At 40.3% G+C, this 16,972-nt stretch overlaps 1 protein-coding gene across 1 annotated transcript in view; it reads right to left on the bottom strand.

The window, feature by feature from the left end:
• khdrbs3 (KH domain containing, RNA binding, signal transduction associated 3) overlaps positions 1–16,972 on the bottom strand; it is a 126,974-nt gene that overhangs the window by 26,114 nt on the left and 83,888 nt on the right. Inside the window, exons 5-6 of the mRNA XM_028597706.1 lie at positions 16,565–16,704; positions 10,241–10,421 (exon numbers count right to left, since the gene is read on the bottom strand). Coding sequence (XP_028453507.1) covers positions 10,241–10,421; positions 16,565–16,704 — 321 coding nt within the window. The remainder of the gene's footprint in view (positions 1–10,240; positions 10,422–16,564; positions 16,705–16,972) is intronic.

The following is a 16,972-nucleotide window of genomic DNA, read 5'->3' as shown; positions in this document are numbered from 1 at the left end:
TGTTTTGGGTTTTCTGAGCAGAGCCACTGCTGTAGGGTTGGGCGATTACAGAAATATATATTGGGATAGGCGATCGGCTGAGTACATCGGCTGTGTTTTTTTCTTGGGTGTTTTTTTGGTGAGAGCCGCTTGCAACTGAGCGTGTAGCCGTGAGCCAGCATATTTTCACATCTAACTAGGTTAATTAAGGGGTTATTTCAACCAAACCAGAGTTGTTAATTGTTGGAACAGTGGATAGAGAAAGCAAGACAGTTCTGGTAGTTTTAATTTTTTGCCTGTCGAGTTTTTATGCAAGGATAAAGGATAAAATAATATTTAGGGTCTGTTTGAGGGATATTTATAATCATCACTTTTATTCTGAGGAGTTGTCTGACAGAAGAAACAGGTCTTAGCTGGTTATATCTAGTAGTTAATTATGCTAAAGATGAAGGTGAGGAAAAAATAGCAACTATTTCTTTCAAGCAGCTTACATTTTTCCTGCATATATACACAGTACCGGCATCAGATTACAATAAGCTGTATTTTATCTGTGAATTGTTAATACTTTAGCATTTTAAAGTGGTAAACAAAATAACAATGCAACACACACACACTTTGCTCAAAGCCACAACTAAAATATTTGAAGCTGAAATAGCTTGAATTAAAAGGCATGTGCTGAAGTAAGTCTGTGCACTGCTAGAAACGTCATTTGAAATTAAAATGGCTGTTTTTGTCAGAAAGACACCTGTTTTTGGCTCAAAACTCTGGGGATCGTTCTATTTCAATCTATTCAAAAAGGTTCTCTATTATATAGTACCTACTGCAGTCTGGAATAAACAGGTGTGGTTATAAATATTGAATGACAAGAACCTCGGCAGGAAGAAAAATAGTAAAACCATGTTAACTGTGATTGTGCAGGCAGCCTCAGTTGTCAAGTAGAGTAGTTTCTTTGAGCATAAAAACAGGAGGACAGTCAAAACCTGTACGAGCTGAGTGTCTCCACTGGGTATTCCATACTGATTTCTCCTAAAAAAAAAAAATCAATGTTCCGCTTCAAATCGATTTTCATTTGAATAAAATTAATTGAAGTAAATAAAATCTAGAATCGATCGCTTTCTGTATCATATGAAACAAAAAGACATAAAGAATCCATTGGTACCAACTATGTCATGCTTGTTGGAAAAGGGGGTTAAAAAAAGCTCCAAAGATAGGCGAGGGAAAAACGGGGATGGCCATTTTAAAAGGGGTCCCTTGACCACTCAAGATATCTGAATGAAATGTCACTCAATACTCAGTATCAGACTCTAGAGCAGGGGTCACCATCTGGCGGACTCCAGTCCAAAACCAGACATTTGACACAACTGGGAAATATACATTATAAACAAGTCATAAATGTTTATGACATAACGCTTCTTTTAGTAAGTGTCATTCGGTTTTTGTCATGACAAGTTAGGGTTATGGTTAGGGTTAGAATTAGGGTTCTTCATGTGTTCGTGACAGTGTCATGTCACTCTTATGTAGACAGTGTTGTGCCTGAATGCGTTCATTGAACGATAGTTCATGAACTTGTTCATATTTTGGGCAAACGTGAACTGAACGTACTGTATTACTGCCTGATGAACGTTACTGTGAACTCGTTCATTCTGGTGTCTGTGAACGGCACGCTCTCTCAGTTTAACCTCGTTCAATAGGGTGCCAGATTTCTATAGAGCCTTCCAGGTGAAAACCCGACAAAAACACACCGTAAACAGGCCTTAATATGTTGCAGAAAAAAAGCCCAATCTGGCAACACCAGCACCAGTGTCGCACCGCTGCATGCATCATCAAAACAAAAAGCAGCATGGAGGCAACAGCAGCAAGGAGTCGTCGTATGATTATTTAAGTTTTATTCATCGACAAGGTCGATGAGAATGCGAAAAACCTTACATTTCTGTGCAAACTTTGCCCGCTCACACACACTAACACATCAATGGTGGAAAGCTACCATGCAAGGCACTGGGCTAACCATCAGGAGCCATTGAGGTTCAGTGTCTCGCTCAAGAAAACTTTGATATGTGGACAGGAGGAGCCGGGGATCAGGCCGCCAACCAACATCTTCTTGTGTATCTTGTCCAGAGGCTGTCCAGAAAACGGTAGGACTTTGTTTGTCAGTTGCTTCTTAGAGGTGCTCATGCATTAGTTTAAAGTAAGAAAAGAAATATCAGCCTAAAATTCAAATTATGAAAAACATGAAAATATGGTAATACTGGCTCGTTTACCACTGCCTTAGACTCAAAAGCCCTGCTAGAGAACCCTAAAGGCTGCAATTATGCCTTACATGCCACAGTATTAAAGTGTGACAAAATAACCATACTGTCGACTGGAGAAACACCACAGGGTCATTCAAATAAAAAATGTGCATCCCCTCAATCAGCCAAATTAATAAGAGGAAATCTTGCACGCACATTTGGCAGTTTGGCCTGAGGGTGGCGCCTCTGATATTTCTTGTGAAAAAGTCTTAATTCTGGCATGATAACTGGACTAGAGGCACATTTCGGGGAGTCAGTATTACACTGAAATCCATCCTCTGGGGACAATGAATATCCAATACAGATTTCACAGAAAGTCTTCCATTAGATTTCCAGGTATCAAGCAAATGTGAAAAGGTTCACAGTTTTGAGGAATCGTTCTCTTTGTATGTTTATAACAAATAAATAAGCGCCAAAGTCCGCAAAGGTAGGAGATGGCGGTGGATGGATGGGTCAAACAAACACAGGACTTTCACCCAAGAGACCGCTGTTCCGTGTGAAACCAAAAGTCAAAGATGACTTATTTTCAATTAAGTATTAACGTCACGTGCGTACATAACGTTACAAACGTACTTATTTTAACCCAAACTAAAATCTTTTCCTAAACCTAAGAAACTAGTTTTGTTGCCTAAACCTAACCCTACCTTCAGTGTTGAAATAGTATGCCAAAAGGGTTTACAGAGCGTTAAAAACATGACGCCGAGGAGTCCTGACCAAGGTGTCCTGATATGAACGTCCAGTGTTAGCAGAGCAGGTACTAGACACCCTGATTAGTTTTCAGCACAAGCCATGTGCCATTAATGTTAACGGAGTCCTCCTCTCGTCTCGATGGCAACTCTCTCTAGGTGCTGTCCACTCACATTGGACAACACGGCCTGGTATTAAGGACCATATTAAACTTTAACAATGGCATGTTATTGCCATTTATTAGAGCCGATCCTCTATAATTGAGTTACAAGCGAGCTGAGAGGAGAAACATGCTCTGGTTTATAAATCACACTGGCACATTGGAAATGCTTCTTTTCTTTGGTGTCTGACGCGAGGAAAAACAGCTTTTAAAAGGAAGGCAGACTGTGATGATAGTGTGATTGAAGCTATTATGATATCCGATGTGTTTCTATTGATATACCATTTACTCAAAATATCTCGGGGAGCACAATAGCACAACAATACTGCAACAGCGCTATGTTTCCGACACTAAACAGGATTAGTTTGACAGTGAGAGGTTGGAAGAGGGGAGAGGAGACAGAGACAGGGGAGAGAGAGAGAGAGAGAGAGAGAGAGCAGCCCCTAAGTGAGTGTTTCATTTGTATGCTAGTGGATGGCTGAGAGGCGTGTTGTTAAAAGATAAGAACTGGCCTCTGAGGCCACTGAAGACTAACAGAGGGCCTGGCACTGCATGTTACAACAGCAGTATCACAGCTGCTCCACTGTGCTCTACAATACCACTGTAACCGATAGGATGCCGCTGACACCCAGAGCAGGCTTTTCAGGCGCTGGATTTGTTCCCTGCAAACTGTACTAAATCCAAATGAGTTCAACAACACACTGTCCTCACATTATGAACTGCACATCCTGTGCTAAAACCCCAAAGGTGTCACCAATGCAACAACAAAGCGAGGAAATTAAGCAAATCAAAAGAAGAAGAAATGCCTTGTTCTTCCCGGACGACTTTAGCACGATACCATCTGTTCAAAGAAAAAAAGTCTCGCCTCCGCACAGCTGTGCCACACACTGCTCTTAACTTCTTACCGATAAAAGCAAAAATAAGACGCCATGATATCGTTCAAAGAAAACAAATAATCCAGGATCTGTAACCCTCGGTCATCAGTCTTGGTCTCAAAATGTCTAAAAGCTATGTGTCATTTATTTGGCTCTTCCTGCCAGCATATTTCAGAACGCTGAATAGGCTGGAATTTGCTGAAGCTTTTCCGCTGCAGGGGTAGGAATACTACTCAAGCTATCAGATTGAGGATGCCAAAAAGTTGGCCCATGCATCAAGTTGAAGTATCACTACCCTGTGTTACACTTGACAAATATCTTAGCTTTTAACTGTTCCTTTACCACCTTTGGTTTTGATCTTGGGCTAAGTTTTAAAGTGTATTCACATCTGCCAAGTATTTTCAGGGCAATACATGTCATTAATGAATTAGCCCTGCAGAAACCCCTGCACTGGAAAAACGTTTTCAACATTTCAATTCAACATCCTCGCCTCTGATGCAACTAGCCGTACTCGTCTATTCTTACTTTCCCTGTGCAGATTAATGAAAAAACTCTACACAAAATGGCCATGGCAGACCAGTGGGTTAGTAATGAACACTTTGTTCTTGCGAGGCAGCCATATAATGGGATTACCATACATGGGGGTCCTACAAGGTCATCATTTCTGATATTCATTATGTATTGATTGTGAGGGTTTTCACCGATGCCTCATGTTTGAAAGACCCTGTAAGATAAAAAGATTCAAGGCCTTTGCACACCAAGTCCGTATTTTCCATATGTATTTTTTGAATCTGATAAAAATTGTTACGCACAGAAACCTTGCACACTACGTCTAATGCACTTTATTACTCTATTCGTTGCAAAAATGTGCAATACAAAAGGGGCTGATGAATGACATTAGCAAAAAGCTATTGTTTAGCTGCCTAGAGAACAAGCATCCCCGATTCCAAGCTGTTTTTCAATCACCTGCCACAATCTATGTTTATATTCTGCATCTCTGTATTCTTATCTTTGTTTGTCGTAAATTGCCTTGTGCTGGGAGACCAAATGAATCAGCTTATCAGATGCCATTTTGGATGATACATTTGCATGTACGGTGGCTCTAAACAAATCTCTAAAGGCTTTTGAAGGATGCGAGAAAACCTAGAAAATCAAACCTGTTCCGAAAACCGGTGGGTAAACGTGATTGAATTTGTACTTATTTTTAAACGTACAATGAAAAATTTGGTAAATGCTAACATCAGCATGCTAACATGCTCACAATGACAATGTTACACTGATGCTTAGCAGGTATAATGTTTACCAAGTTCAATACTACAAACCAGGCAATCGGCCTGTTCCAAACAGACACTTAAAAAACTTACAAAACAAATTACAGCTGCATAAATATAAGTTTTACTAGAAAGCTTACTAAAATGGCTAACTTGCAGTGGAAATTACAGATGATTCACATTTGCAAGAGACAGAAACAAATTCATTTTTTCTGCAATCATACCAAATCACAGGTTTTGTCCCATGTGAATAGTTTTCAATCTAATCTTCATGACTTGTCTGCCATACCAGTTGGATGCAGCTTCTTGTATCGGATATATTTTCCTAACCATTACACCCAATTTAGACTAAAACTGCAGCACCATAGAGAACACAATTCAATTAACAATGCTTGCTGGACATGCAAAGAGGGGGATGCTTTTTTTTAAGGCCATAACAGTCAGCCAGAACCCACAGTGCTCAGAAGGGATTTCTGTATCCAGAGGATGTAACATAAACAATACCAACCCACGTGCATTGCACATTTCTTGGTCTTCTCACCCAGAGGAATTAAGCTTCTGTGTGAACAAAAACAACCACACATAGATAACGCTGTAGATTTAGCATGAAAGTGAAATTCTGCTACTTTGATTAGCCTCCTCAGATTTCACATTGGCAACGAAGTAGCACAAAAAAAGATGACATGCAGCCTCGTTTCTTTAATGGGAATTACATCATGTTTAATCGTTCTTCAATGGGATTAGCAGTAGGTAAGACAGAGCTCTCAATGCACCTAATGAATTACATGAAATGAGATTTGGCGGCAATCATAGTAACCATTTAAGACTGATGGGGCTGCCAAGACTGGATCACGGCATAATAACATTTCTGTGATTTTGTTTGGCAACAATTGGATTCAGAGTAATTTGATACTGATATACAAACAGCGTTAACAGAGGTAGATTATGTAAGCCAAAAACCATCCAGACAAAGACAGTGTCTACCATCCATGAGTCATCATGACAAAATCACCCAGGTAACCCAGGGCTGGCGTTTTAAGTGTGAACTAGAGACAGAAAGAAATTGGCTCCAGCTGAACAAATGTTTTGGCCCACAACGATGCCGCGCAGGAAAAAGAGAACAATGGGAAAATGCATATGGGCGAATGTTAATCAGTGATAAATGAAGGCAACAAATGTAAACAAGAAACATCTCTTTGTCATTACATTGATGAACACAAGAGCCTATTTGTCAGGGCCCGATGGAGAACACTTGTCCTGGGATGTTGATGTATTCAGATATAATACAGAGTCAAACTCATTCAGCCTCTAATTTGCAGCGATGTGGTTAGATTTATCATCCGGCAGATGTTGGGGGTCTTTTTTTCTCCACCCAGATGCACAGGTGCAGGTGTCGCGGGATGCAGTTTACAACTGTGACAATGATGGGAAACAGCTGGTCCAGGAGTCATTCTCCACGACCTCCACACATTTGAATTGCAACCTCTGAATAAACCTGTCACATGTGGTTAGGTATGGGCTGCTGGGGCAATTTTCCAACGCGGGCCACCTCCTCTCTCCTTCTATCTGCTAAATATGCGATGTTGATGCTGGAGTCCCTGGGGAACTTGCCTTGACTCTGACTCTAAGCTTAATATATTCATGTCTGGCAGCTGTTGATATTACAGCCAGGTTACCATAACGGTGTACAGGTAAGCTACGAGGACCAAATCACAATATTGGCTACAATAACAAATTCACTTTCTGTATGTGGAGCAACACCTCATGTAGCAAATCAAAAAACAAAATATGGTGGAGTTCAACTCATACAGGTTCATATTTGAACAGCTATGCATAACCGGGGCTGAAACTGGCGTCTTTTCAAGGGGCGAGTTCACCCAAATTATAAAACAACATTTTCTCACACGCAATGGTATGTAGGGATGTAGATATTTTGGGTTTTATGTGCCAGTGTTTTGAGATATCTGTGTAATATTTCTGTTGCCACCCCAATGCAATGGAGATAAGTGGAATTCCATTTGTGATGCTCACAACATAATAAAATTTTATTTTTAAACAGCAGCTGTGTCCCCAATATTGTGGATCATTCAGAAATCTTGCTCTGAGCAGTTTTCGGTGATTTCATTGGTACTACTTTCTTCCCAATGAAAGTAGTCTTGGTTATTCAGAGCAGATTCTCTAACACCGTGGGCCCCCTTCAGACAAAGCTGAGAAAACTTCCACTCCTAACAACCTTTTTATAGTGCAATATGAAAAGAAATATATTTATAAATGTATCTTATTTCTATTTGGGGGATAATCATGCTCCAAGTTCCCATAATGTTTTGGGAGTTGTAAATAGGAAACCTAATGTTGCCATGGGGCAAAACTTGAGCCCTGTTTTCTTATCTCTTTATCAAATTGGCACCATTAAAAGTTTGCAGAGTTAGCTACTAGCTCTTTGCAGTGTACCCGTGGGTGTAGAGATGACAATCACTGTATTACTTTGATACTGAAGAAAACTTGATTCTTAGGCAAGTTCTGAAATTATAAGAAACGTTTTTTTCTATGATTCGTAAGTGGATTAATGGAGGTCAATTTGCGATGGACATAATGATGTTTTTGAGTTGTGACTCAGATGTGTGATGCAAAATGCAGCAATCAGGCGCAGAGGGGTTTAGTATCTTATTGGCTTCCATGAGCTGCGGGTCTAGGCCACTACTGCTGCAACAGCTGTTTGTGATGGTGAGTGGGCCAAATCAGGAGCCAATCTATCATTACTAACTTCAAGTTGTTCATAATCAGCGTTATACTGTGCACATAAAAGAAATTTGACTCCGATGGTTGTATTGATTTCAATGAACTTACACAGAAAAAGACGTAACAGCTAAGGACAAGAACAGCAAAGCTGGACAAGTTAAGGTAAGGAGAGCTTTTTACAATACCAGAATGCACCTGCAATCATCCTCAAACTTGCATGCATCGTTGACACCTAATTGTAGCCTGTCTTAATAACACCGTGGATATTAAAGGGGCACAGATCGTTTTGTCTAAAAAAATGCCACAAAATAATGAAAAAATAGCCTTGCACAAGTTCCCAGAGCCCAGAACAATTCAATTAGCTTGTTTCCAAAACCCAAAGATATCCAAAAATATAAAGTTCTCACATACTGCAGGTGAATAGGGAAAAGAAATGAACTAATAGATATTGTTGGAGCCATTTCATTGGCAACAAGCGTGTGACGCTGGGGGGTGGAAAAAGTTTATTTAAATGTGGCCTAATTGGTTCAGCTGTGTTGCGCACAGCAAGGTCACAGTTCTTTGACCGTGGTTAGGTGTATGGTGAAAACGTGGTAAAGTGTATTATAACGTGGTAAGACTAAAAAAAGAACTATTATTGGGAAAAAAGGAACAAATGTGTGCAAACAGATATCATCACCGAAGTTCCTCAGTTGACGTTACAACAATTTTTTTTTTGTATTAAGTTTTCCTGAAACTTTATGTTTAAATGTGCAAATTAGATACATCAACCAATATGTCCTTGGACAAGACACTTAACCCATAGTTGCTCCAGAGGCGTGCGGCCTCTGACATATATAGCAATTGTAAGTTGCTTTGGATAGAAGCTAAATGACATATAATGTAATATAATGCATCATCTTGTTAAACATGCTAATTTGCATACATTTCCAGAAACAAATCTGAACATTGAATAAAGCCAGGTTCAAAATTCTTATTTCATTTTGTTTACATATTAGAGTCAAAGGTTTTCACAGAGGGAATTTTTTATATCTCTTTTAATAACTCGATAAATCAGAAAATATAAGAATGAAAGTGGAAAGTTTGGTGTATGTAAGTGCTACTGAAGTGGAGATTTCTGGCTCAGAGTCAGAGAAAAACTTATTTTGAGAAAACGTCCTTCAAAGATATGGATTGTAAAGTTCCATACATTTTGCAAGACAGTACAGATGAATAGGTTTTAGCATTTTAACTTACATATATCACCATGAAACTTCCCCAGTTGATCACTTACATTAAGACAATTATTTTGTATTACAAGTTATATAAAAAAAAAGTGTTTTTAAATATGAAAATAAGGTATTATCTAAAGCTAATGTCTGGTGACTTTAAAGCGCCCATATTATGCTCATTTTCAGGTTCATAACTGTATTTTAAGGTTGTACCAGAATAGGTTTACATGGTTTAATTTTCAAAAAACACCATATTTTTGTTGTACTGCACAGCTCTCTCACTCACTGCAGCAGATTCTCTTTTCACCTGGTTTCTGTTTTAGCTACAGAGTGAGACCTCTTTTCTTTTTCTGTACTATCTTTGATTGCACTCGCACATGCGCAGTAGCTCAGATGTAGATCATGTCAGCTAGCTAACTCTAGAGACAGTAAAAGAAAGCCCGTTTCTCCGACTTTGGTCAGTTACAAGACAGGATTAGCTGGGAGACTTCTAAATGAGGGCGCACATGTAAGTAGTTCTTTTGCAGATTATGGTGAACTTGTGTGTGTTGTAGCAGTGCTTTGCTATTGAGAACGAGGTAGCATGCTAATGCTACGAGCTAACGGTTGTGGTTAGCCAGCTCGTTTCGGATTGTGATGTCACAATCCGGGCCGATTTTGAACAGCTCACTAGGAGACTGAAGGCAGGACACATTCAGAAACCTTATCTCACTCAGAACAGCATGGATGGATTTTTTTCAAAGTTTGTATGCGTGTGGAAGCACCAAACACACAAAATAACACCCCAAATCCCAGAAAAAGTGTTTTTTTTCATAATATGGGCACTTTAAAAGAAATGTACTGGTGCAAATAGACATAAGTGGTAAAATAAACATTTTAATGTGTATTTTCAATGTTTTGTTTCCTCCAAAATAGTCTGATAGAAGACATGCTATGGAAGCAAAATAGCCCAAAAACTCAAAATTATGTTTTTGCCTGTAGTGAGCAAATGTTTTGCATTTTTGTGTGATACAGATGTTAATTTACTCACATATTCGCCATATGTGTCCTGAACTATGGGAGGAGCCGGCCGGTACCCGGCAGTTGGGGGAGCGCCTCTGGCTCTCTGAACCCCCCTCCCTCTGGAAGACGGAGCCCGGATTGGCGGGGCTCCTCTGGGTGCTGCTCCTCGGGGCACCGCCGCATGCAGCGGAGGAACTCCTCCTCGACTCCTGACATGAGACACAAACAGGTTTAGATGAAAGAGCAGGAACTCAAATGTATTTTTTTATTAATACATTTAACTTTTTTTTTTTTTGAGGAGAATGTGATAAATTCTTAGAATTATTGGAGGCAGGAATGGATATGTGTACAAGGTTGGGATGGATCAGGTAGCTGCAGTATATCCTCTTTCTACACCACGAGTTCATATGATCTTAAAGCATTAAAATATACTATTACGAGAATAGTGTTCTATATCAGCAAAATATGTCCACTGCATCCCAGGTCTTTATGATGAGGTGCTGTAATTTATCATGTTTGCAGTCAAGCTGCCTCGTCTACTTTTACTCCGGTTAGTGATTTCCTACATCGGCCAGAATGACTTACAAACGTACAAACATAGCGATGAATTTGCTACATTCAGCGGCAGGTTACATGTGTAGGTGCAGAGCAAGTTCCTCCAGTGGAGAGAAGGTTAGTCACGTCCGTTTCGCAAAACACAGTGTCTGAATTGCTATCCTGTCTATTAAGGAAAATGCAGATGACAAGGCTGGTATTTCTGCCTGTTCAGTGATGGATGTTTTCTTGTCTTGAATTAAAGCCTTGCATTTGGGCTCTGGGGAAGTGGCATAAAAACCTGATTTTTATCGATAATGTTTTGGATGTTGAGGTGCAAGTTTTTGGGGTTTGATTTTAGGTAAACAAGCTGGACTCCCAATGAAGCTGTGCTGTAAAATAGCTCCAGTGAGATACTGATCGTCAGCCGTCCAGATGAGAAGCCAGAGTCTAACCTGCACTGTAATCAAGATGGGAGCAAAGTCAAGCCGCTCTGTTGGAAATCAAAGGCAGCCTGACCTTATGGTTTGATGATGTGTTGTCTGAGCTTTGTACACCGACTGAGCTTTCATTTTAAAAGCAGCTAACTGACCTGAAGCAGCAGCAGCAGCAGCAGAAAACCACCGAAGTTGCACTCCGGGTCGTTTTCTTTCTATGCTTTTAATTTCTACCATTCTTATTGGTGAAACATCACAGATTTGGGTCAGGAGGAGAAAAAAAGATGGAAGTCTCTCTTAATTTTCAGACTAACGGGGACAGTGGAGGATGTTTACTTGATAGAAATTGGACCGCACTCAATCGGAGAAAAAAAAAAAAAAAAAAACACAGTCGATTCCCCTTGAACAGCAGGACTTCTCTTCCAGAAACAGCTCCGGTCAAAGGCAAAGAGGAATAAGTGGCGGCGGCAGAGTGTCCATCCAGAGCAGTGGTATCGATCAAAAGTCCAACTGCACGTGACTTCCTGTTCAGGAGCCTGTAGGACTTCTGTCTTATCACACTCAAATTAGGCATGGCAAATTCTAATTACAGTGCCATTTAAAAAAACAGCCAATTAAATCCTGACTCTGAGCAATACAGACGCAGATGGGTCTGGCTGACCTTGTTTATCTCAAAATCTCATGAAAGAAGTGTTTTCTTTTGTAAACACAGAGAACAAACGACTTTTGGCGTTTTTTTTTTTTTTTTTTTTAAAAGCACAGTGTCGACGCAAAGAGCTTTAAAGTTCTCTAATGGCCGTGAGTATTTCATTTGCAGTCTTGTGAGGTCTTAGAGGAGCTGGAATTAGCGTGCGTTCACAGGGATAGCATAAAGGAAAGCATCTTCTGGAGATAATTTGCATATAAAGTAAATTTCTTTTGCAAACGGGTCTTTGCTTTGCTAATGTTTATGGACACCAGACACTGCATCACCGTGTACCACCAGACACTATTTACGATCATTTCTGTTCTCCTATTTAAGGTACTTGCTCGCTTAATGACCACTCTGACCTATTTCAACACTATAGTCTCACCTAAAATATGGCAGCATAACACGGATCAAACTCTTATATTTTCACCAAATGTAAACAGCCTGGATCACAAAGTGTGTCTGAGCAGAACCTCCCCTAGCCTTGGAAGCTCCATATTTACCCAAATAAAATGACGTCTTCTAAAAAAAAGCTTTAATAGGGAGGTACGATTTTAATGACATCACATGCTAAAATGTAGATTAGAATTTGTTTGTCGCAAGATTCACCTGTCACTGACTTTGGATGATATTGTGGATCGCCATAGTTGGTGAACAACATAATTGCTGAATGTTTAGGTTCTGTAATTACTTCTCCATACAGGAGATTTCAACTGCGGGATGCAAACCCAACATTTCTACTGCTGCTGCTTCACATTAAACGCATCCAACTGTCAAAAACACAGGGTGGCTTTATTATAAGAAAACAATGCATTTTGTTTATGGAGCTTACAGCGATCAAAATGCCTCCAAAAAAAAAAAAAAAAAAAAAACTCTCACTTCTACTCACTTTACTGTGGTCTGCTGTTGTGTGAAAGACTACTCGCACAGCATGCAGCATTAAATCAGTCTGCATGTTGCTCATGATGATGAAAAATACCAATTATTGACAGGTATTTGTATTTGGGCAGCTGCAGCTCCAGAGGTAGAGCAGAAGTCAGAAGGTCCTTGGGCAAGATAGTGAACCCCAAATTGCTCCCGATGTGCGTGTGAATGTTTATTATTCCTGATAAGCCATGCTGGTGCCACCTTGCCTCCTCTGCCATCAGCATATAAATGTGCGTGTAAATGTTGTGTTGTAAAGCACTTTGAGTGGTCGTTAAGACTAGAAAAGCACTATACAAATGCAGTCCATTTACCATTCATTAGTCTTTAGTTAGTTTTTTAGTTTGCAATGTAAACAGATACACCAGCTGCTCCTCTGTTGTATTTCTGACAAATCAAGGACTGTTTGCTGCACCCAGGTTCCTGGGACCTGTCCTATTAATCTGCACTCGCAGTTTCTACCAGTAAAAGTTAAAAAAGTTAGAGTTGCCTTTACTGTCATTCACAGAGAAATGAAATTCATCTTCTGCATTTACTTGACCAACTGCCATGCTTCGCTTGTTTGAAAGCCATGATGTCTCTCTCTCTCTCTCATGGGCGGGCCAAATTCTCTGGGCGGGCAAAGCAGAGAAAGGGGAGGTAACCTTTCCCCTTATGACCTCATAAGGAGAAGATTCCAGATCGGTCCATCTGAGCTTTCATTTTCTCAAAGGCAGAGCAGGATACCCAGGGCTCGGTTTACACCTATCACCATTTCTAGCCACTGGGGCACCATAGGCAGGCTGGGGGAACGCATATTAATGTTTAAAAACCTCATAAAGTGATTTTTTCAAGCCATGGGACCTTTAAACCATGCTATAGACCTACATACTGTAGGAGCAGTGGGCACCCGCAGGTGCCCGAAGACCAACTTGCCTTTTGGGCATGGGGCACTGATAGGAGCAGCAACCTAACATTAGGGCTGTGCAAATCGATCAAAAACGATCACAAGAACAATGTAATCGAGAAAAACAAATATTTTGCACGTTACATTTTGCAAGTAAACTCTTATTTTGTCTTGAGTTCTGAAGGGGAATTCAAAAAGAGGTAAAGTATTATGGGAAAATTCACAGTTCAAGGTGTCCTCACTGATTTGTTTACCTGTTTCACTGTTTTTTCAAGTTCAATAAATACATCTTTCCAAATGTTGGGCATTGTTAATGATTTCAATAGTGACCAAAATAATTGTGATTATGATTTTTATTTTTTTATAAATCGAGCAACCCTACCTAACATACATACATGTTTTGGGTAGTGGGAGGAAACCAGGGCCCTCATTTATCAACCTAACATAGAAACCAGCGCAGATATGAGCGCAGAAATCATCTTACGACAGGCTTCACATGTGATTCATGAAACGTTCATATCACACCAATCAGAGCGTAAGAATGGTCGTACATTGATAAATGCAGCGGCTGGAAACGATCGTAATTTAAATATCACGCCCCAATATATTCTCGGTTTTGAGGCCTCGCCCCTACAATTTACGACATGGCGAGACGTAATCCGGCTGAGAAGCGGCACTTTTCAGAGGTGGAGATTGAAACCCTGATATCTCTGGTTCATTTGCACCAACGTGTGTATTATTTGGCAGCCTGAAAACTGGTATTAAAGGCTGTAGAAAGAATGCGGGATGAAAAGAGATCTCTGATGCGGGCAACAGTTTTGCCATAGTAAATCAGACTCCAGCTGAAGTTTAGCCTTATACATCCTTGACACATTTTCTATCGTCCTAATGGTAATATACAGGCTTCTATTGCAATCTCTTAGGCCTACATGGTGTACCTTTATTTAAATAAACACACGGTAGCGGAGTTTATGCAGTGTCTTTTATTTTACTCGTGTTTTTTTTTCATGAGTCAGAATGAGGCAACAGCTGAGGGAGAGTGCGTGTTATCCTGTTAAACTGATTATATGCTGCACCGCAAGGCCACACTGACTCGGAAACTTTCGTACACAAGTTCAGACCAGATGTGAGATTTTATCGCAGCCTACGCTCACATTCAAATTGATAAATGCCGAGCTTTCCGTAGGAATCGGCGTACGCCCGTCCTACGGCTGTTTTAGGTCGTACACACGTTTCATAAATAAGGGCTCAGAACACCTGGAGAAAACCCACGCGACACGGCGAGAATATGCAAACTCCACAGAGAAAGTCCCACCCGGACTGGGGCCACAGGCGTTGCCAAGTCAACCAGGACTGAAATCTTAAGTATTATAACTTGTACTATAAAGAGAAGATGTGGTCTGAATCAGGGGTCCCAAAACTGCTGGCCCAGTAGCCGCATGCACGTTTTCTTTCTTCACTCATTTATTTTATAGTAAGGATTTTATTTTTCAAGCAAGGCTAAAAAAGTGGAGGATAAAATTGTCTCTTTATTTCACATTCAATTAGCAAGCTGTGCCTAACTGAAGAGTGTAAAGTGTATGCTACTGGTCTCATCTACAATGCCATCTTTCAGGAATACAACCTTACTAAACATGTGGAGCAGTATGACAGGTACAATAGAAAGGAGGTAAAGATGATCAGATTCAGAGTAATTGTTTTATATGGAATTGTATAAGATAACGGGAAGGGAGTACAATATATGAATGGATAGAAGCCAAGAGGTGTGGCTGGGAATGATCTTAAGCTTTATTGACATCTCCGTCCGGAGGAAAACTGGCCAGCATTAGATGTTCAGGCTCTTTTATCCAGTTGGTTTGCTTTGCCGCACAGGAAACAGCCTGGGAATTTCAGTAAATACAGTAGGTAGCCATGTGCACAGTGCAACTTTAACTGGAAGCAGCAGTGCTTTGGTTATTACTTTTATGCCAATCATATATGGTTTCTGCCTCTTCTTTGTAGTTCCTGCTGAGGTCTGCGCACAGTCAGCAGAGTTGGAATATCAGGGCTCATTTTTCTGCCTTCTGAAGAAGCTACTTGCTGCTGTTTATTCTTGTAGAATATGACAAATAACTTCCAGAGAGAATGATAGCCACATTAAATAGGAAGCATTTGGTTGCCTAGTTCTAAGTTTTATTTCAGTGTTTTTTTCAGTGTATTTCATGTCCTACTGGAATCATAGGATATCTGTATGTGCATGTACATTATGATACACTGTGCTTCCTACCAGTCAGGTCCCATATTATAATTGCATTCAGGATCATACTTACTTGGGGTTTCTTCCACAACATGTTTACATGCTTTAATGTTCAAAAAACACATTATTTTTCTCATACTGTCTGTCTGAATATAACTGTATTCACCCTCTGTCTGAAACGCTCCGTTTTAGAGCCTGTCTCTTTAAACCCCCCTCCTGAAAAAGCCCAGTCTGCTCTGATTGGTCAGCTTTTCCAGGTCTTTCTCAGCTGCACTCTCAGCTATATATATATATATATATATATATATTGTTGTGATGTGAATTTATTGCGAATTGTAGCCAACATTTGCACTGACACATCTACTAATTCTGGCCCAGTTACGAAATAAAGACTGAAAAACTGTGACATCCATATCTTGTATTGACAAAACACAAAAAGACGGGCCTAAATAGAAACTAAATGTGCTGTAACTCTAAATGACACCATTAACTCTGAAAATGCAACAGAATACTGTACAAATCCATAAAAAAAAAAAACTTCCAGTAGTTCCTCAACTGTAAATAATACCCATTACCCAGCTAAACTAAAGTGCACATATTATATACACAACAACCCACACACACACACACACTTGGATGCAGGTTACCTGGGAGGCCCTGGAACAGGTGTCCCTCTTCCACGGGCGACTGACTTGCCCCTCACCGATGGCACCTTGGCATCCTCTGAGCCGCCGTTCAGGTATGTGAGCTCCTGCAGCTGGGCCTGTCTGATTTCATCATTGTAATCCTGCACACAGAGAGGCAGCGTGTTCACACACACACGCGCAAACACAGACAGCAATAGACTCGCTTTCAATTACACTGTATTAAATTTCGTCCTTTATCTCCAGGGCTACAGCCCCGGGAATATCTAATTAATGTACTTTACAGTACTGCCGTGACCGCTGTTCCCGAGGCAGCAAGATCTCCCCGTTGATAAATCCCTGGGACCCCGTTTGCCTTTGTCTCCTCACACAGTTGTTTTTTTTGCCACTAAATTAAAAGAGATAATTAAC

The sequence above is a fragment of the Perca flavescens genome, chromosome 14 (genome assembly GCF_004354835.1).
Source record: "Perca flavescens isolate YP-PL-M2 chromosome 14, PFLA_1.0, whole genome shotgun sequence".
In the NCBI taxonomy this organism is placed as follows: domain Eukaryota; kingdom Metazoa; phylum Chordata; class Actinopteri; order Perciformes; family Percidae; genus Perca; species Perca flavescens.
Note: the sequence above shows the minus strand (reverse complement) of the source record. Positions and strands in the feature narration are given on the sequence as shown.